The sequence below is a fragment of the Lepisma saccharinum genome, chromosome 6 (genome assembly GCF_977018435.1).
Source record: "Lepisma saccharinum chromosome 6, izLepSacc3.1, whole genome shotgun sequence".
In the NCBI taxonomy this organism is placed as follows: Eukaryota; Metazoa; Arthropoda; class Insecta; order Zygentoma; family Lepismatidae; genus Lepisma; species Lepisma saccharinum.
In genome coordinates, this window is record NC_139234.1 from 17,375,029 (window position 1) to 17,395,494 (window position 20,466).

The 20,466-nt window shown below is 37.4% G+C and overlaps 1 protein-coding gene across 1 annotated transcript in view; it reads left to right on the forward strand.

The window, feature by feature from the left end:
- Positions 1-20,466, forward strand: part of LOC145988599 (dynein beta chain, ciliary-like) — a 292,854-nt gene that overhangs the window by 203,251 nt on the left and 69,137 nt on the right. Inside the window, exons 45-56 of the mRNA XM_083123590.1 lie at positions 524-717; positions 2,088-2,307; positions 3,666-3,827; positions 6,316-6,512; positions 8,018-8,363; positions 10,464-10,703; positions 11,184-11,417; positions 14,078-14,204; positions 15,733-15,866; positions 16,266-16,394; positions 17,458-17,611; positions 18,560-18,702. Coding sequence (XP_082979716.1) covers positions 524-717; positions 2,088-2,307; positions 3,666-3,827; positions 6,316-6,512; positions 8,018-8,363; positions 10,464-10,703; positions 11,184-11,417; positions 14,078-14,204; positions 15,733-15,866; positions 16,266-16,394; positions 17,458-17,611; positions 18,560-18,702 — 2,280 coding nt within the window. The remainder of the gene's footprint in view (positions 1-523; positions 718-2,087; positions 2,308-3,665; positions 3,828-6,315; positions 6,513-8,017; positions 8,364-10,463; positions 10,704-11,183; positions 11,418-14,077; positions 14,205-15,732; positions 15,867-16,265; positions 16,395-17,457; positions 17,612-18,559; positions 18,703-20,466) is intronic.

Consider the following 20,466-nt stretch of genomic DNA (forward strand, 5'->3'; position numbering starts at 1 on the left):
AAACTTTGATTTTGATAATTGTGAATAGGTGCAAGCCGATATTTATACTGTATCAATGTCATCTGATACCAGTGGCATCGATAGTAACAGGGGTTAGTTGAAATTTACTCATTGATATTGTCAGACAGTTTTCTGGAATCTGTGTGTCTCATGGACTCTGCAAAAACGCTCAATATCATGGAAATTGTACAAAATGTGTAATTTTCATTATTTTTACAACAACATTGTGGAGAGAAATGGATTTTTTTGATTAAATGGTTATCTAATGTGAAATTGTGAACATTGTGAAACGAAACTCTGCTAGATTACTACAGTATAGTTCTAATGGAAGACATCATCATCATCCTTTGCCATTTCCTGCCTCTGGCCTGAAAGGGTTTCAATATTGGTGGAAATCAGTAAAATTTCAGCATTGGAACAAAATTATATTGGCTTAGCCCTAATTAGGAATGAAATGTATGAATTCATTACTTCTTTTTTTAGATTTCTTAATTGCTCATGTATTTTTGTTTGTAATGCTCAGGTTGATAAGTATTACACAGTGCAACCACATACGTTGATCCGTCAGCATATAGACTATTCTCACTGGTACGACCGGGTGAAGCTCTCCTTGAAGGACATCCACAACTGCCAGTACGTCTCCTGCATGAATCCCACGGCTGGGAGTTTCACCATCGATCCTAGGCTTCAGAGGCACTTTTGTGTTTTTGCTGTAAGGTAAACAAGTGTCCCAAAATAATTACTGTAATTTAAATTGGTCTCTACTGTGTGTATTTTGTATAGAAAGGGTCTTACATTTTACTTTGTTAATTTATTATCAGCATTTCTGATTAAATTTAATTTATTTGAAGAATATGCAAAGTTGAAGGCTTAACACTTCATATGAATGTCAACTTCTCAGGCAGAGTTTTTCTATACATTTTACAACACAAAGGTAAAAAGAAAATAGTGTATAATTAATGCAAAAAATCTGCCATTTTGTTGTTATATGTATGAATATAAACATAAAGTTCATGTGACATTGTTTTGTCCATACATGTCTAAATATTAAGTTTTTTCCTTAAAGTAAAAACTGATTGCAGTCACCTGGTTACATACAGTACTTAATCATCTATGTACCTTGAGGAACATTTGCAATTTTATGTTAGATTGGATTGAATATTGTTTATCAGCATTATTGAATTGGCATGGGAAGAATTTCATGTGTGGTCTAACCCTAATAAAAATATTAATAACAGGAAGTGGAAACAGGTTTCTTGTATTATGTGCTTGATTTGGCACAATGCAGTGATGTGCAGTAGACTATAAGTTTATGTCTACATGCGTTGTCTATGTGTAGTCTACATGAAGATTACATTGGCTTATTGTTTACATAGTCTACTGTAGACAGGGAAGAAGAAAATCCCAATGCTGTGGGACCAACAATGTATTGTGTGCTAAGAGAACTTAACGAACTTAACCTAACAAGCCTAACCTAACAATGAAGGCATTTAGCCTATCAATGAATGCATTTCGGCAGACATCAGAAGGCAAAGTTGGGAAGGTTGTTGAGACTTGTGCAATGAGTGAGACCCATTCCACAGATCTGTTTACATTGTGCTACTTCAGGGAACAGATACATGTAATTTTACTCCAAATTACATTTTTTTTTTTATTATTTTTTTTGTTAAAACACAGGCAGAACAGAATGTATGGTGGCTTGAGATCAAGGAAAATATAAGAATCTAGTGCAGTTGTACTTATTTCTTACATCTGACTGCAACATTAAGGTCATGCACACGTAGCATACTTCATGCTTTCTATATTCACCTGCTGGTTACTGCTTCTAGCACAATGTGTGTTGCCACAGATTAAATATGTTGCCTTGCATGAAGAACGCCACCATGTTGTCTACATAGATTACGTAGTTTACACAGTCTACACATAAAATGTAGACAACATGGTGGCACATGTAGACGCACATCACAGGTCACAAGGCATAAACCATGCCTTAAATAAATAAAAAAAAAACTGTTTATAATAGATAGAAGCATGTGTTTCTTGTAAGAACTCACATTAATGCACAGTGTTTGGTTTCCTGTTTGTAGCTTTCCTCTGACGGATGCTCTGATTACAATATACAATTCCATCTTGTACCAACACCTGACCAACCCTACCTTGAAGTTTCCAGCCATTGTTGCAAAATACTCAGCCAATATTGTGCAGGTTGCACTGCAGATGCACCAGAGAGTTGCCTCCAGCTTCCTGCCAACAGCAATCAAATTTCACTACATATTCAATTTGCGGGATCTCTCGAATATCTTCCAGGTAAGCTTCGTTGAGGAAAACCTTGGATATTGACATTTCTCGCCTGCTAATGTATAGTTCTACGAAATAATGCTGTTTTTAATGGTTGTCTTTTGTACTCGTATTTTTTTCTTATTTAACATCACGTTTCTAGCAGTTTTGGCTAATTGTGGCAATGAGGATGGATGATCAAACAAAATTGATTAAGGAACATCCATGTCCACACTAGGATTCAAACCTGAGGCTGTCAGTGGCGAAATTGAGAGTCCAGCACTCAAAGCACTTAATTAATTGTGAGGCAGTGCACATTATTGATAGACGCATATTTGTTTATATTGATAACAAATTTTACCAATGTGTTATTGTAATATTTCTTTGCAAAAATATTGGCATTTATTTTTACTAGTTCCATAATCTACCTCTTTTTTTATCTCTTTTTTTTTATGTTGTTGACAGTCTCTTACAAGTTTTACCATTTGCCTGTTTTACTTCTTATTTAAAGTTTAATGCCTTGTTTTTGTCACTTTTAAATGAAATTGTGTAGATAAATTTATACTAACATTTATAAATGTTGTGAACAGATTTTAGTTCACCTAAAAATCTTTGAACTTAAATAACCAGAACTAAATATTGGTAATGTCACCTCCATATTTTAAAAGTATACTCCATGGACCTCTATTGATGAATACTGTTTTTTATAGCGTAAGGTGTGGTTAAAACACACAATGCACAGGTATATAAAAGGCCAGTCTAAGAAAGAAGCAAGAAGTATTGGAAAAATGTGAGGATTCTGAAAACATGTAACTGAAATAGTGTATTACTTTTCGTTGTTAGGGTCAAGCTAAAGGTAAAAATAGGGGGAAGCTATTCCCATGTGTATTGCACAGTGTCATGAAGATGTATAGGAAGTGTGGAAATACGGCACAGTCTTGATCTTGGCCATATTGAAGGTCATGTGATCAGCATCGTGCTAGACATGCCTTTACCCCACTTGTTACAGGCTGGATTGGCCACAGAGTTACTATATACAGGGACACATCTCACATACTCATGTAAATTCATCTCATTTTCCTTAGATGTAGCTTTTGTATATTTTTTATTACTACATAGGGTATCAAGTCATTATTTGTATTAATATTGTTCTAAATGAAATGTTGTATGGCTTAATTGTAACCCTATTGAGATAAATATAATAATAATAATGACACTGCTGGGAAAGTGCTATGGCACCAATACATTTCCCACTTCTAATCATTCCAATGCATTCCTGCACTTTTGGTGCACAGCATTGCACCACTGGCACATCATCTGCTAACACCACCATCTTCATAATAGCCTATGAATTTATGATTCCATGTAACGGTGAATTCTTTCCTCAGGGTCTGCTATTTAGCACCACAGACTGCCTCCGCACTCAGTTTGATTTGATGCGCTTGTATCTGCATGAAGCCCAGAGAGTGTACGGGGACAAACTAGTGGATGAGAGAGACATAGATCTTTTTGACAAAATTGTGATCGATGTTGCAAGAAAGGGGTTTGAGGTAGGTTTATAATTTTCAAAATGTTTTTCTTTTGTGAGTTCCAGCATATGGGCTGAGACAGTGGCACCTGGGCAGAATGACATCTTAACAATATCAGTTAACAGCCACCAGGAGCACTTGACACACAGTTTCAGTGGCATCATTGTGTTAACTAATTATATTTATATTGTCATTAATTTACATTTTTTTATATACTCTGCTTTTATTTTACAAAATATGTTACTTTTAGGAAATTTTGTTGGCATGTAAGTCACATTTTTAAATGGACTTTATAGTGCCATTGTGGAGGTAGAGGGCAACTCAATTTATTTATTTTTAGCTTATCACAGTTTTATTTTTCTACATTTCAGAATAATATTTTTTTTTTCTTGCAATGTAGAATTATTTCTCTTGTAGTCTATGGTTGTTACAAGTATAAAAACACAGTTTTTTGTTGTGACGTTTCAAGAGAACACACGTTCCCTTCATCAGACATTTATTTTTAGTATGATTAAATACAGTTATAACAATGGTTAAATATTTTCAACAAAAAGGAATCAGTTATACAATGGATCTTGTCAATGTTACATTGTCTGAGTATGAGTCCCTAATTAGTTTTCCTATCATTAACATTTGTAACTAGTGTAGGTACCGTATTTACACATTTATAATGCACATTTTTTTCCAAAATTTTTATCCCCAAAAACTGTGGTGCATATTATGCACGGAATAATTCAGACAGACAACATGAAACCGTACAGGGTCATTCCATGATTTTCTGACACCTGCATTGATTTTTCATGTTTATAGAACCCTATTATGTTATACTGTATATCATTGTAAAGCTTGAATCCTTCAGTTTCTGAATATGGAAACAGTATTCCATACAAGATAACAACACTAATGTGAAATGCGGTTGAAATAAGTTCATCAAAAAAATGAAAAACCGTTATGATTTTTATGGTACTTTGGATGAAAGAAAACACAAGGAAAAAGATAATAAAAATTAAAATGTATTACTGGCCAAATAATATGACATACATGGAGTGTGTAAATTCCTTAATGGAAGAAATCTTGTGCTGCTAACTGCTATTTGGAAGGTCCTGAATGTGCCTCGTATAAATGTTACATTAGTCACGGAAAGAAAAAGTATATATTTTGAAAAAGAAGGAAAGAGCAATTGAATAGGTATGACATCATTCAGTATTGATCAGGATAGCAACAGATTTACAACCTACAACCTACAACTAAGAAAGCCATTTCTTGAAACTGGATTGTACTGCGCATTATATACGAGATATAATGTTTTGTCACTTTTACCCATCCAAAACCAGAGTGCACATTATACACGCACTATACACGCGTAAATACGGTATTACGAGTTCTAAGTTTCCACTTCAATAAATTTGGCACTTCATTGTTTAACTTGCATCTTCTCAAGAACATGATTTTCTGAAGTGTTGTTTGAATCTTGATTTGATATTTCATCAACCGTAGACTACAAGAGAAATAATTCAGAATACTACTTTAAAAAATTCTACTAAATTATAGTTCAGTAATGGTACTACTAATAAAGCAATATATATATATATATTTTTTTTTATGAACATCTGGTTCAATAGGTGGTGTGTGTTGTACTTTCTACTCAATTTCACAGCATTCTTTTGTTCTTATGGAGAGGCCCAAAGGAACCCAAAAATTCTATTATGTGCTGGGACCCAGCAGACAGATGCTTCCTTGCCCTAAGGGGCAGTATTCTCCTGGTTGCAGCTAAACATCAACATTGACTATTTATTGTTATTAGCTAGCTAATGTTTTCATATCAAAAACTGCCAATTAAATTAAATTTGAACATAATGAAAACACATCCATAAGAAAAGAACATTAAAAAAGATGTACTTACATGAGCCGATCTCCATGGCAGAGTGGTTAGCACAGCACACTATGATGCCAGAGCTCCTGGGTTTGAATCCCAGCCTGAGCATGAGTATTCTTTGTGTGCATCACTTCATCAATTTCATCATATCCTCACTCATGCTCATTGTTGTGATCAGACAAAAGTGGCAGAAAAGTGACGCTAAGTAACAAAAATCAATCAATCACTGAAGCCTTTCTTCAGAGATTGGGAAACATTTTTTTTTTTTAATGAAACATTACCTTATCTTCATAAGAAATATAAATGTTGTGTTCACTAAAAAAAAGTGTCATGACTGACTATGGGGATATTGGATGCCAGATAATATTTATTTAAAAAAGTGAAATCTCAGTTTTGTTATGAAAGTACTAATTTTTGCATAGACTGTAATTGAATTGGACAGTAATTAGTCAGAATTTTTATTTTTTATTTGTTTTGGGTCAGCAAATTCAATAAATTTGAATTTTTGTCTAGAGTCCACCCCGTAATGCAGCCATAGGACAACTCATTGTTTAACATATAGTCTAGATACTAGAAATGCCGAATTAATTGCACTCTCTTCAGATTTAAAATCAGCCACATTTTTTATTTCAGGAAACAAATGACTATGTGTTCTCCAAACCCCTGATCTATTGCCACTTTGCCCAAGGGCTTGGAGATCAGAAGTACATGCCAATTCCTGACTGGACAACCCTGAGCAAGCTTCTGGCTGAGGCCATGAGTGGTTACAATGACCTGGTAGCAGCAATGAACCTTGTACTCTTTGAGGATGCCATGATGCACATCTGCAGGTAGGGTTTACAATTTCTTTTCAGCGATTCTGAAGTTCTATCAAGGTCACATGACTAGTTCTCAGGGTATTGAATGTGGCTGTATACTTGCAGGATGAATCTAAAATAAAAAAAGTGGTAGTTTATTTTCCCAGAATCAGTATTATTTTTGTCTGAATGTATGTTTATATTTCAGCAAACTCTTGTACTAAATAAGCCATGTTTTTTACCCGTTTGGTATGCTTTAGGGCTTTTTCATCCAGTGCATAACTTTAGTAACATGTGCTTGTCGTAACTAATAATTCCTTGTAAGCAAGTCCTCAGCTACACATACACAAAAGTATACATTATCAATACAAATTGAAGGACTTCCCTGATGACATAATGGTAATTCTGCCACCTTGTAATCAAGGGGTCCTGCGTTCGATCTACAATAGCACATTGCACAGTGGTTTGGATCCCACTTTAAACTATAGATCCAGTCTCGATTAGCCTGTCTGAGCACAAAGTGACAGTACTAATTGAAACGAGCACCATTTGATATGTGCAATCTACATTCATGGTGAGTTTATAATTTTGAAAAAGGTTAATTGTTCTGAAACAGATAATAAATTGCGCATACTATCTATACCAACTTGTGAATGTATTGGGAAGTCAAATGATGATGTTTTGAAAATTGTGGTGATCTCTTAGAGGAGACTTTGGCATATGGTAAGAATTTTAAATAAAGAGGCAGGTTGCAGCTAACTAGCCCATGTTGGATAGGTCTTCTAATTTCAAGAAAATTTTGGGTCATGTATTTTTTTTAGGGATGGGACCGATTAATCGGTACTCTATCGGTATCGGTCGATATAGGCATATCGGTTTATTGGTAAAATTACCGATTATTTTACTGATTTGATATATCGATAAGTATCTGATAATTTAGTGCGAATTCTGCCTTTTTGTTGTAATTTTTATGGATAATCGCCATGCCCTACTTTCTAAAAAGGTTATTGTCTAAATATGCAATTTCTTTTGCACTGCGGTCACCTTGAAACACACATTTATTAAGGAGGTAAATGAACGTTTCTGGTTCTTCAAGGACCATTTCTAATTTTACATCGGATTGGTAAATTTTATATCGGTACTTTATCGGTATCGGCCAAAATTTCATACCGGCCCATCCCTAATTTTTTTATAAAGACCACTGAATACAAATGGATGGCCAAGAACAGATTTCTTTGTATGTTTAAATTGATACAAATTAGTTTTGGTGACTGATCTAGGCTTACTCTCCCCACTTTCCATGCAAACTTCTTTCCATACCCCCAAGCACCCCTCTAGGGTGTCACTATTTTACTCCCTCTTTGATGACATGCAAGATTTTTACCATTTGTTCTCCATTTTGAAAATTGTCTGTTACGATGTTGACAACTCACCCTGTTTCAACCATAGTTTCTTCTTTCAGTTCCATTCCATCTGGTTATATGAAAGAGAATCTTAATAAGGAAGAATCTGATGTTTATATGTTAATTTTGTTACAGAATAAATCGTATTTTGGAATCCCCTCGAGGTAATGCACTTTTGGTGGGAGTCGGTGGAAGCGGCAAGCAATCTCTGTCCCGACTGTCAGCATATATTTCTAATTTGGAAGTTTTCCAAGTTCAGCTCCGAAAGGGCTACTCCATGAACGACCTAAAACTGGACATTTCTGGTCTCTACATGAAGTCTGGTGTGAAGTCAGTCGGCATCATGTTCCTGATGACTGATGCTCAAGTAGCTGATGAGAAGTTTCTAGTCTTAATCAATGACATGTTGGCTTCTGGAGAAATATCGGAACTCTTCCCAGATGAAGAAGTGGAGAATATTATTAATGCTGTTAGAAATGAGGTAATTAGTACTTTCTTGTTAATCACCTTATCTCTTCTAGAGTTGAAGGGATGCTGCCAATACCAATGATTGACCATTGTAACAATTGAAAGTTCTGTTCAGAATATTTATAAATGCATATTAATATATAAGTACACTCATGCTCATAAATTAAGGATAATAGAGGTTTTGGTGCCCCACGATACAGCACTGAAACAAACTAGTTGTGGTAGCACAGACATATGTTGAACTCATAAGAAAGACATCCACATACCCTCTTTAACCCTGTTTATTGCAGAAAACGTGAGAAAAATCAAAGAGCGCACATATGTTACAAAGCAAGGAAGATTGTAAAATGTTGTTTCACAGTTCTTTGAGCATGTGCACAGGTTTCAGTATGGAATGTGATGCTCATGCACATTGACACATGCAGTACAACGGCTTGTTATACTCTGGAGGGGGTTGTCGAGCAGCTGTTGGGGTATGGCCTCCCATTCTTGCACCAGTAACTGTCGGAGCTCCTGAAGAGTCCGAGGAGGTGGATGACGTGCGGCGACACGTCGGACAAGAGCATCCCAAGCATGTTCGATTGGGTTGAGGTCAGGGGAATAGGCAGGCCACTCCATTCGTATGATGTGTTCTGTTTGAAGGTACTCCTCCACAATAGCAGCTCGGTGTGGCCTGGCATTGTCATCCATCAGGAGGAACATACGACCGATTGCACCTCTGAAAAGATGAACGTAGTCTTGCAGAATAACATCCCGGTACACCTGACCTGTTACAGTACCTCTGTCGAAGATATGCAAGGGTGTACGTGAACCCAGGATAATGTCACCCCACACCATGACACCACCACCTCCATACTGGTCCCTTTCGACGATGGTACCGGGTCGGTATCTGGTTCCTGGTTCACGCCAGATGGTTACACGACGAGAATCATTGTGGAGACTATACCTGGACTCGTCAGTGAAGAGTATCTGAGACCATTCTTCCATTGTCCATGTCCTGTGTTCTCTACACCAGTTGTTACGGGCTACTCTGTGACCATGTGACAGTGGAATGCAAATTGCAGGCCTCCGGGCGAATAAACCGTGCTTGTTGAGTCGTCTGTACACAGTGTGTCTGGAAAGAACTGTTCCAGTGGCATCTGCAAGGTCTCGAGCAAGGCCCCCGACAGTACTGCGTCAGTGTCTCCGGGCACTTACGGTGAGATACCTGTTTTCTCGTGGTGTTGTACACTGTGGACGTCCACTGCTGTAGCGCCGAGACATGTTTCCAGTCTGTTGGAATCGTTGGCATAATCGTGAGATGACACTTTGTGGCACCTGGAGCACCTGTGACACGACCTGCTGTCTTTGGCCCGCCTCTAGCCGCCCAAGTATCCTTCCCCTCATTACATCATCAATATGTGTTCGTTGAGCCATTTCACACACACACTGACCATTCGCACAACCGAACAAAACTGCACACTTCCTATAGGCACTGTACTCTGGTCAGCAGTTTCGCTCCTGTGAGTCATTTGTCTGCTTACAGCGCCACCACACACTGGATCAAAGTCATAGTCAACACAGGTTCTTTGATACATTGCCCAGACATCATTTCAAGCTGCAACGTGCACATCAAATATTTCTTTGTACAAGATTCAGCATTATCCTTAATTTATGAGCGTGAGTGTATTACACATTGCAGTTTAAATCTCGAGTTCTATAAACTTTTAACTGTTTATTGCTTACTGTTGATTAATGCTGTTGTTAATTAAAGCTAATGCTCTTCTTAAAAGTTCACATAACAACTGTTGTGTATTACGAAATAATACAATTAATCTTATTTTGAATCACATTAAAAATAACATTCATTGTATTATATTTAGGGCTGAGCTGATGCCAATGATAATATGAAATTATATGGATGGATTTACCAAATTTGTCTTTAAGATGTTCAAGAATTACTTTGAAATGTTAAAATAGCTGTCATTAAATTCATTTTTTCACACAATATTGGTTCAAAATAAATGAAAACTTTTCATCAAGTTTCAGCAAAACATGCTTCTGTAAGGTAAACTGAACATTTATTATATTATAAATTAAAAAATTCAAATTGATCCTTTTGCTTCTGAAAAAGGTGAAAAGTGCAGGAATGATGGACACCAAAGAGAACTGCTGGAAATTCTTCATCGATCGAGTGAGGAGGGTACTCAAGATAGTCCTGTGCTTCTCTCCCGTTGGATCCACACTGAGGGTCCGATCTCGCAAGTTCCCAGCTGTCACCAACTGCACTTCCATTAACTGGTTCCACGAGTGGCCGCAGGAAGCATTAATATCTGTGTCGCAGCGGTTTCTGCAGAGCTGTCAGGTGCTGGATGTAAGTATCAATGTATTTTGATTTCTTATTATTATTTTATTTGCTCTTTTTTTCTTCATTTCAGCTTTATTTCAATTGTTCCTTCCCTATTTGCTTGTCTTATTTATTCCAGGATTAAGGACAGTCATCTTATAATTGGCATGTCAGTAAAATTACCAATGTTCTTACAGTGAAGTATGAATTATGTTTGTCATTTGGCATTAAATTACATGCTATTTATAGGTATTCAGTTTGCATAATTTGCAGGATATTTGCACTGCAAAAGTGTCGGACATTTTTTTCAGACTTCCCAAGACACTTGGACTCTGGAAAAGTATTGGCCGGTATAAGTGATTAAATTTCAACTAATACTTTCCAACACCAATACCACTGGTATCAACCGATTAATCTGTTTTGACTCAATTCTGATTTTTTGGTTTTGTAATCAAGTGGCAAAGGATTTAATTTGTCTACAATTTTAGAAATTTTTGTTTGTTTCAGCAACAACTTGTTGATTCTGTGGCAAAATTCATGGCATATGTGCATACATCAGTGAACGATATGTCCCAGGCCTATCTGCAGAATGAGAAGAGATACAACTACACCACTCCCAAGTCCTTCCTTGAGCAGATAAGTCTCTACATCAAGCTGCTGACCGAGAAGTTCAGTGATGTCACAACCAGAATAGTCAACCTGGAGAATGGACTGGAAAAGCTGAGGACAACTGCTTTGGAGGTAAGTAGATCACGTGTCTGTTAACCAGGAATTCCAGAAATTATATGTGATTTTTTGCCACTGGGATATGTGTGTGTGAAAAATGACCACATTTAATTCAAAATGCAATTTTGTACTTTTTATAGCTGTCACCCTGTAGATTTATTTAAGGTTTTTATTTTATCTACTTTGACACAGTCCGGAGGGGTCATTTTTTAATACGTATACGACAAAAAAAGAAAAGCATGATTTCTATTAACTCTTCCGTTAATGAACAATTTATTACTACTTGGATGTTTCAGGGGTAACTGGTTAATTCTAGATTTCAAGGGTAAGTTGATTGCTTTTTGAACTGTAAAACAGGTGATCAACATGAACACTTACATGAGTTAACTATTTTTTGTCACTTTTCGATGACTCAGGTGAGGTGAATGCTTAATTTTGGATGTCAAGGAAGCAAGAGAAAGAGTCATCAATCATCATTTACTCTTTATGTTGCCTCCCCAATGGTGTAGTACTAACATCATCACCTTGAGTCAAGGTATCCTGGGTTTGATCTGGTGGTGGCACATAATTGTAGGTCCAGTCCTGAGTAGCCTTTCTGTGCATAAAATGGACTGAAAACACTGTAATAGATCTAACTCTGATCATTGGTACATGCAAGTTCATGGACAGAAAACAAAAGGACTGGCTGTTTCTATTCAGAGCTCGCTTCAAAGAATTCCCAGTTTGAATTGACTTTGTTGTAGAAGAACATGTCATCGAAAACAGATTCCATGCTTTTGGATGCGGCACCTCTGGCTGTCTGCTTACCTGCTGTGAATGTAGTTTTGGTTTGATATGGGAGGATGTATCACGTTTAAAAAAAGATTTATATTCATTTCAGTGTAGTTTCCTAGGGTGAAAAGTGGTAAACTGATAGTGTTGATAAGTGTTATTAGTATAAAATAATTCTTGAAGCTTTCCTGGTGGCGAATATTGAAGAGGTTTTCTCGGGCAATCAGCTAGGTGATTTCCGGAAAGGCTTCCAAGCTTTCGAGAGCTAACGTCACTCTCATCTTCAGGGAATGAAGTGCAGAGATAAGTCAGGGTGACGTTATATGTATTTAGTGAGGGAGGGGTCCGGTGTAGGTGACGGGCTAATCAGGTGGCATTTCTCCGATGTCCACGCTCCCAGTCGACTATCGCTAACCAGGCTGGGTTGAGTTCGAGTCCCGTGTCCCTGTTGAGGTTGTCCTTTTCCCCGTGTATGGCTATTGCTTCTTTGATGAGACGGTCCCAGTAATTTTATGATTTATTGATGATCTCGGTGGTTGTGGAATCAATTCTATGGCCCTCCTAGATTGAATGTTCTGCTAACCCTGATTTTTGCAGGATGAAAATTCCTTATGTAGCTGGCGTGTTCTTTGCAGTGCTGTTCGATTCTCCCCATTTGTCGAATGTAGGTTTTACTGCAGGCACAGGCGATACGGTAAACCCCCGGTGTCTTCTGATCTAGGTCGTCTTTGGGGTTTTGAAGTCTGCTTCTGACTTTCGACGGCAGTTTGTGGATCATCTTGATGTTGTGTTTTGAAAGAATATGGCCAGATGACAAAGGTGTCAGCTACAGATCTGTAAAATGCGGAAGGTTTCTGTGGAGCTGAAAGGAGTGCCACAAGGCACACCTTTGTCATCTGGCCGCACGGTGAAGCAGCGCTACAAACATTCCTGAATCACGTCAACAACCAGCACCAGAACATTAAATTCACCATGGAGACAGAGATCAACAGCAGCCTTCCATTCCTGGACATCCTCATCACACGCAAACCGGACGAGGCCTTAGGACACAGCGTATACAGGAAACCTACTCACACCGACCTATACCTCAACGCCAAGAGTTTTCACCATCCAGTGCAGTGGTCAACAGTACTCTCGACATTGTTTCACCGAGCCATCGCCACCAGCGACTCAGAGCACCTTCAAGAGGAAATAAGACACCTACGCACAGCCTTCAGACAGATTGGATACAGTGAAGGCATTATCAACAAGATGCTAAAGAAAGTAACACACAAGAACAACCAACAAACAAACCCGGATCCACCTGATGACCAAGAAGACAAGAAGATAGCCCTCTGGCCTATCCATCTATACTATTGACCTCTTCATTCTGTTGCTCCTTGCATCTCTTCAAGTTGGACTTACTAAAATAATTACTGCCAACATTCCTGTCTAAAAACCACCAGTTCAAAATCCCGTTTTATAAATATTCCCTATTTCCCATGATATCTCTTAAAACCGGGGCCCTAGTCTTGTAATTGTAGTCCTGTTCCCTTGCTGAGGCACAGGATTCTCATGACCAACACCGAACTTTGCAGAATACACTCTGAGGCGACCTGTCTGTAATGAGATACCTTGGACTTCACAAACAAAGAAAATAAAATATTAAATTAATTTCAACTACAATTTTAATTTTCCTGAATGATAAAGGATGGTATAACAGCGAGTCTTAAAATTTTCTGACAATGTTTATGCAAATCAGAGAATCATGCAAGATGCATTCATACAATAAGTGGTATGTTTTTGTGTGCTGCATATTCATTATGGCATGTACCTGAACTTTCTCTTGGAAGTTTAGAAACTTTTCAAATGTATTTTGTTACCAGGAAAACTTTCAGACATACTTTTTCACTTGATTTCCACAGGTTGATGGGTTGAAAGAGAAGCTGAAGGTTCAGGAGGTAGTAGTGAACGAGAAGAACAAAGCAGCAGATACCCTTATTCGGGTTGTTGCTGTTGAAACTGAGAAAGTTTCAAAGGAGAAAGCTTTTGGTAAGTTGCCAGTTTATTATTATTATTATTATTATTGTTTACATATTTTATAGCTTGTGTGGACATTTGTGTGAGGGGAGAGACAGACATAAATAGACAGAGAGACGCACACAGATGGATGGACAGATCAACAAAGAGAGGGGAAAGAGAGATAAGGAATGGTGAGAGGGGAAGAGTGAGACAAGGAGAGAGACACACACAGTGAGGTAGATAGAGAGAGAAAGAGGGAGGAATGGATTGCAAATAACTACAAATTTTATTTCACCTTCTTGAATCAAATATTATGGTCTTTCCAATGATACCTTTAACCCAAGATTGTAAGAAGTAATGGAAAAAGTGACCACAACCAAAGTTCAAATTTTGAAAATACATTTTTTTCAACTTTTAACACAAGTTTCATGAATTTGAAGACATTTACAGTAATTGTATTTAACATGTAGCATTTGAAATCATGGAATTGTGAATACTTACAGTGAATTTAAAAATGTCATGTATTTTTTTCATGCAAAATAAAAGTTAAAAGAGAGAGAGAGTTGTTATTCTGCAAATTGGGCAAAGTATATTTTAGCTGGATTATTTGGCTTAGTATCGAAATGTACCCCTCAAGGTTTCGCATTTTCATGCATAGAAGAATACTACATTAAGAGCCTAATGAATAACACAAAATATTTACTCCATGTTAGTGGCCAAACACATTAAGTTGTTGACTTTAGCTATGTAAGTTCCTAGATTTGAATTCCAACCAGAACATGCAAGTGTCGCTTCTTTAATTTTATCTAATCATCAGTCATCCTCATTGTCACCATTAGTCAAATGTGGCAGAAGAGAGATACTAAATAATAAAAATAACAGTAAAATATAAAATACAGAAAATATTTATAAATTACTTGGATTATTCTTTTTTACATTTCATTATCAGCAACAACCTGTAACATGAAACAAATGCACCATGTTCATAGAAGATTGTTTACTTTCCAAAATGAAAAAAAAAAACATTTTCTGGCTCATGGTGTGGTAAGATAGTTGCTTCAGTCACAGAACTAAGATAATCTCCAAGTTTTTTTAGTATACTTTACAAAAACTCAAGATGTTCACCCTACATGATGTGGCATGTATTTAGTCAATAGTTAATTTCTCCCTATACTATAATCAGCATGTTCTGTAACAGCAGCCAGTGCTTTACTATACCAATACTGAATGGAGTTATTGCATTGAACTGAATAACAGACATCATATATGGTTGGTGCGATTTTACAAAAACAGTGTTCATAGACTGCATGTCGAGTGAAACTTTCACACTTGAGTTCCAAGCAGTGTTTCACACATGTGGATAGTGAAATTTGCTTCTTCCACTTTGCTAAAATATTATGTAAAGGCGAATTCTTTATAGTCATGTACCTGTGCGCATGATGAAATTCTAGCACATCATCGAAATTTCACACAACAAAATAAACTCCTTCGATTGTAATATTGTACAAAATTGTTAGGACAATATTAAGGTTGTAACATGCATCTTATGTGTATGCAGCCGATGAGGAGGAGAAGAAGGTGCAGATGATCCAGGAAGAAGTGATGAAGAAGCAGGTTGAGTGTGAGGCTGATCTCAGAGCAGCTGAGCCTGCTATCATAGCTGCTGAAGAGGCCCTGAACACACTGAACAAGGTTGGTAGATTTAATTAGTACAATATTATCAATATGTAATACTAATACATTAGTGGCTGCAGCCATATGATGTATGTTACCATTTTGGCATCTTCAATTCAAATTTTAAACCATTCAAATATATGTGATGAATTGTTTTTTTAATAAAATTATCTGGAAGTTTATTTTAAAACTGCCTGGAAAGTCATGGAATTTGTTTCACGAAAATGAGTGGTAATTCTTGTGGTGAATATATTTTTACGTTCCCAAGCAAATTTTAACGAGGTTTTCTCTCTCTGAATACAAAGAGATGCCCTCTCAATCTGCAGTGTTAGAATTTGTACGGAGTAAACTAGACAATGGGTAATGTGCGATTAGGATTATTTGTGGTGAATATTTAAGAATAACCTGATTTTGCAGGCGAATCTGACTGAGATGAAATCCTTCGGTTCGCCCCCTGATGCAGTGATGAATGTGAGTGCAGCCGTGATGGTCCTCATGGCCCCAGGAGGGAAGATAGCCAAGGACAGGAGCTGGAAGTCTGCCAAGGTAAAGTGTGTGTCACATCCTCGTTTCCACTCAATAACTCTCACCCTTTTGGAGGCATGGAGTCTTGATGAATGCACACTGGCGAAGTCGGTTCTTTGTCATCTGTTTCATCTCCATCCAGCTTTTACCTCATCTCACTGCACTCCTCCACTCTTCACCACATTGTAGGTTCTAGTGTAAAACCATTATTACTATATTTTGGCTATCTTTTCCCAATGTATACCTTACATTTCCAGCATCAGATTTCTTTCTGCCAGCATTGCCAACCTCCCAAAGTGCCAAAACCATATATGCATGTCAAATGGGCTGTATTTTTTACTAGAAAAAACTAAATATGCAAAATGCTGACCAAGGCAGTCCATATTTCAGTAAAAAACACTTAACACATGATGTTTCAACCCTCTATCAGGGTCTTCCTCTGACTCAGAACCAAACAAACACTATTTTGACTCATATTCCATATCCGGTGGAAGCACATGGTGGTTCGGATCCCACTTTAAACTGCAGGTTCAGTCCCAGTTAGCCTTCCTGTGCATAAATTGGACTTAAAACAAAACCTCAAACGGAATATGATTTCCAGAACTGTGACATTGACAGCATTTGTAAGATTTGCAGTTTAGTTTTGCATCATGATTTGGCAAATGAACAAGAAACTTGCAGCAGCAAGTGATCATCCAGTCATAAGATAAAAGGCAAATGAAAGAGACTAGAGACAAGGCTGGAGGGTTGTGCAGGTCAACAGGAGGGTCACAAGTTCAGAAGCGACAATTCCTGAATACATGTTATGACACGCCATTCATCAAACTTTAGCATACTTTCCCAAAGGTACTAAAAGTGAACTTCATGGTGCAACAACTCTTTGATGACCAAGACCTATGAAACAGCTTTTCATTGGTTGATGTGTGGTCAGCACATTGTGATAAGGATACCACTTCAAGCTGTAGGTCCAATCGTGATCAGCTTAGCTTAAGTGGGCTTAAAACGAATTTTGCCAAATAATATAGAGTAATAAAATGGGTATTCACTATGTGATTTCATAATTCATTTGATGTCAATTTTACAGATATTCATGGGTCAAGTGGATGCTTTCCTGTACAACTTGAAAAACTACGACAAGGAGAACATTCACCCAGATGTTGTAAAAGGAATCCAGCCATATCTAGCTAGTTCAGAATTCAATCCTGATTTTGTGCGGACCAAGTCACAGGCTGCTGCTGGTAAGTCACCATGAACAGGGATTTTGCTAACCTTCTAAGCTTGTGTTTGACGTTAGTACGTAGTTGCAGAGAATGAAAAATATCAAATTAATATACTGGAATGAAATACTTATCCATGAAACTGATTTATTGAAGACCATTTTCGATGGCCACTGCTGCTATCCACTTTGAAATGTGTTGTGAATAACACATACACATAACAGACACATTTTATGATGTACCTTTGATTAAAATACATTAAAAAATTAAATAGTTTTAAAACTTATAAATTAGGTTACAACTTTTATTGCAAACAATTTCCTGTCACTTAATTTATTCAAAAGTTAAAAGAAGTTACAAGACTTTAAGAAATACTAGAAAAATCACCTTTTAAAAATATGTTTTTTTTAAATTATGGCAAAACCACTGACATTTGCGAAAAGTCAAACAGAATAATTTTTGTAGACATCTAAAGAGAAACAAAACTAAAAAAGATTATCGGCTCACCACCATTAGTTACAGAAATATAGGTCAAGAACGAAGAGTCAGTGAATCTGAGGTTGGAGGGGATGATGGAGAGGGAGAAGCACCAGGGGACTGGTAGGGGTGGTGACTTTTGGGATTTTATACTCCAAGTAGTGGTCTGACAAGAGAACAAAATTTAGCTTTTAGGGGATTATTTCTGACATCAGATGCTTTTCGCCCTTCATTGACTGGGCTATTACCTTTGAAAGAAGGCCTAAAAATCTTAAAACTTCAAGTTTGTGACATGCCTTTCCATTGTTGGATTGAATTGAAATATTACATGGGTTATTTGGTTGATGACAGGCATCAGTTGAAGGGGTCGTGGAAAGAAATTCAAACTTTTGGAAATAAGGGCCACCCTACAGGTACATCTATCATGCTAACTACATGATTTTAATTTATTTTTCTTATATCTTATTGAAACTGTATTGCATTTTTTTTTAGGATTGTGCGCTTGGTGCATAAACATAATGAAGTTCTGGGATGTCTACTGTTTTGTGAAGCCAAAGCGCATTGCACTGGCTGAAGCTAACGCAGCCCTCCAAGCGGCAACAAACAAACTGATTCTTCTCAAGGAACAACTCACTGTAAGTCTTTTTAATAAAATATGTTCAAGAAACAAAAAGATTACCTAAACTAAACCAACATACAGAGTCTACATACGAGAGTTATTTTTAAGTAAGGTCCGTTTTGCAATAAAAACGAAGCAAGTAAATGTTTTTCAAAAAAACATTTATTTTCTGAATTTACATACACTTCTCTATTTGCCACATAATTTCCTTGCCGGTTTAAACATTTATTGTAACAAACTACGAGTTTTTGTATACCCTTTTGCTGCCCAGGAAGGTCTTCAGATGGCGGAAGAGGTGGTAGTTGCTAGGCATAAGGTCTGGACTGTATGCGGATGATCAAATACCTCCTAGCCAAAAGATTCGATCAGATCATCATCCACATACAGTCCAGACCTTGTGCCTAGCAACTACCACCTCTTCCGCCATGTGAAGACCTTCCTGGGCGACAAGCGTTTAGACACTGATGAAGAAGTGAAAACTCACAGGCGGCAGAGTTCTATGAGGAGGGTATACAAAAACTCGTAGTTCGTTACGATAAATGTTTAAACCGGCAAGGAAATTATGTAGCAAATAGAGAAGTTTAAACATTTATTGTAACAAACTACGAGTTTTTGTATACCCTTTTGCTGCCCAGGAAGGTCTTCAGATGGCGGAAGAGGTGGTAGTTGCTAGGCATAAGGTCTGGACTGTATGCGGATGATCAAATACCTCCTAGCCAAAAGATTCGATCAGATCATCATCCACATACAGTCCAGACCTTGTGCATAGCAACTACCACCTCTTCCGCCATGTGAAGACCTTCCTGGGCGACAAGCGTTTAGACACTGATGAAGAAGTGAAAACTCACAGGCGGCAGAGTTCTATGAGGAGGGTATACAAAAACTCGTAGTTCGTTACGATAAATGTTTAAACCGGCAAGGAAATTATGTAGCAAATAGAGAAGTGTATGTAAATTCAGAAAATAAATGTTTTTTTGAAAAATATTTACTTACTTCGTTTTTATTGCAAAACAGACCTTACTTAAAAAATAACCCTCGTATAAGAAGGGTAATCAGAAATCAACTTCGATTAAAGGTAAAGTGCTCCCCTGTGCTTAGCACCACGCCATGAAGGCATATAGGGGGTGTGGGGGTAATGCCCCACACTTTCTTGATCCGGTCGTGAGTGGGGGTGATGTGATCAGCATCACGCCCCTGACTGCCTTTACCCCGCACGGTTTCCCCCAGGTACCCATGTCATTCGACGCTGGGTGGGCACCGGGGCTGCTTCCAACGGTGATGAAAATTTTGAAAATGCTGTAGGCATATGATGGATGTGCAGTAGCCACGAGTAACCAGTAATCATCACTACACAGACCTATTGTGCATTTTGTTCAGTAGTGCACAAGTAGCAGTTGGTCAAAATGAACCACGTTATTGCTGCTACCAACAGCTGTGATTCATTTCCTTCCAACAAAAGGAGGAGGGTGGCTACTAACTGGGAATTCTACATGAATTATTGGCTCCGGGAATTATGCGTGAATTCTGCTTGAATTATGACGTGAAAAATTGCAACTTTTAATAATCTAAATCCTATTGAATTTATACATATTTATTGCCCTGGGGCAATTTTTTCAGTTTAGTTTTTATTTTTATCGAGGAAGGAAAAGAAAGCTGCATGGAAAATAAAACAGAATTCTCTCAGCCCGTTTACCTTGTTAGTGTCCTTTGCTGAATAATATCGGACAGACGAAAGATATCTTGAAGATGATTAGGTAAATTTTAGTTTGAAATTCTTATA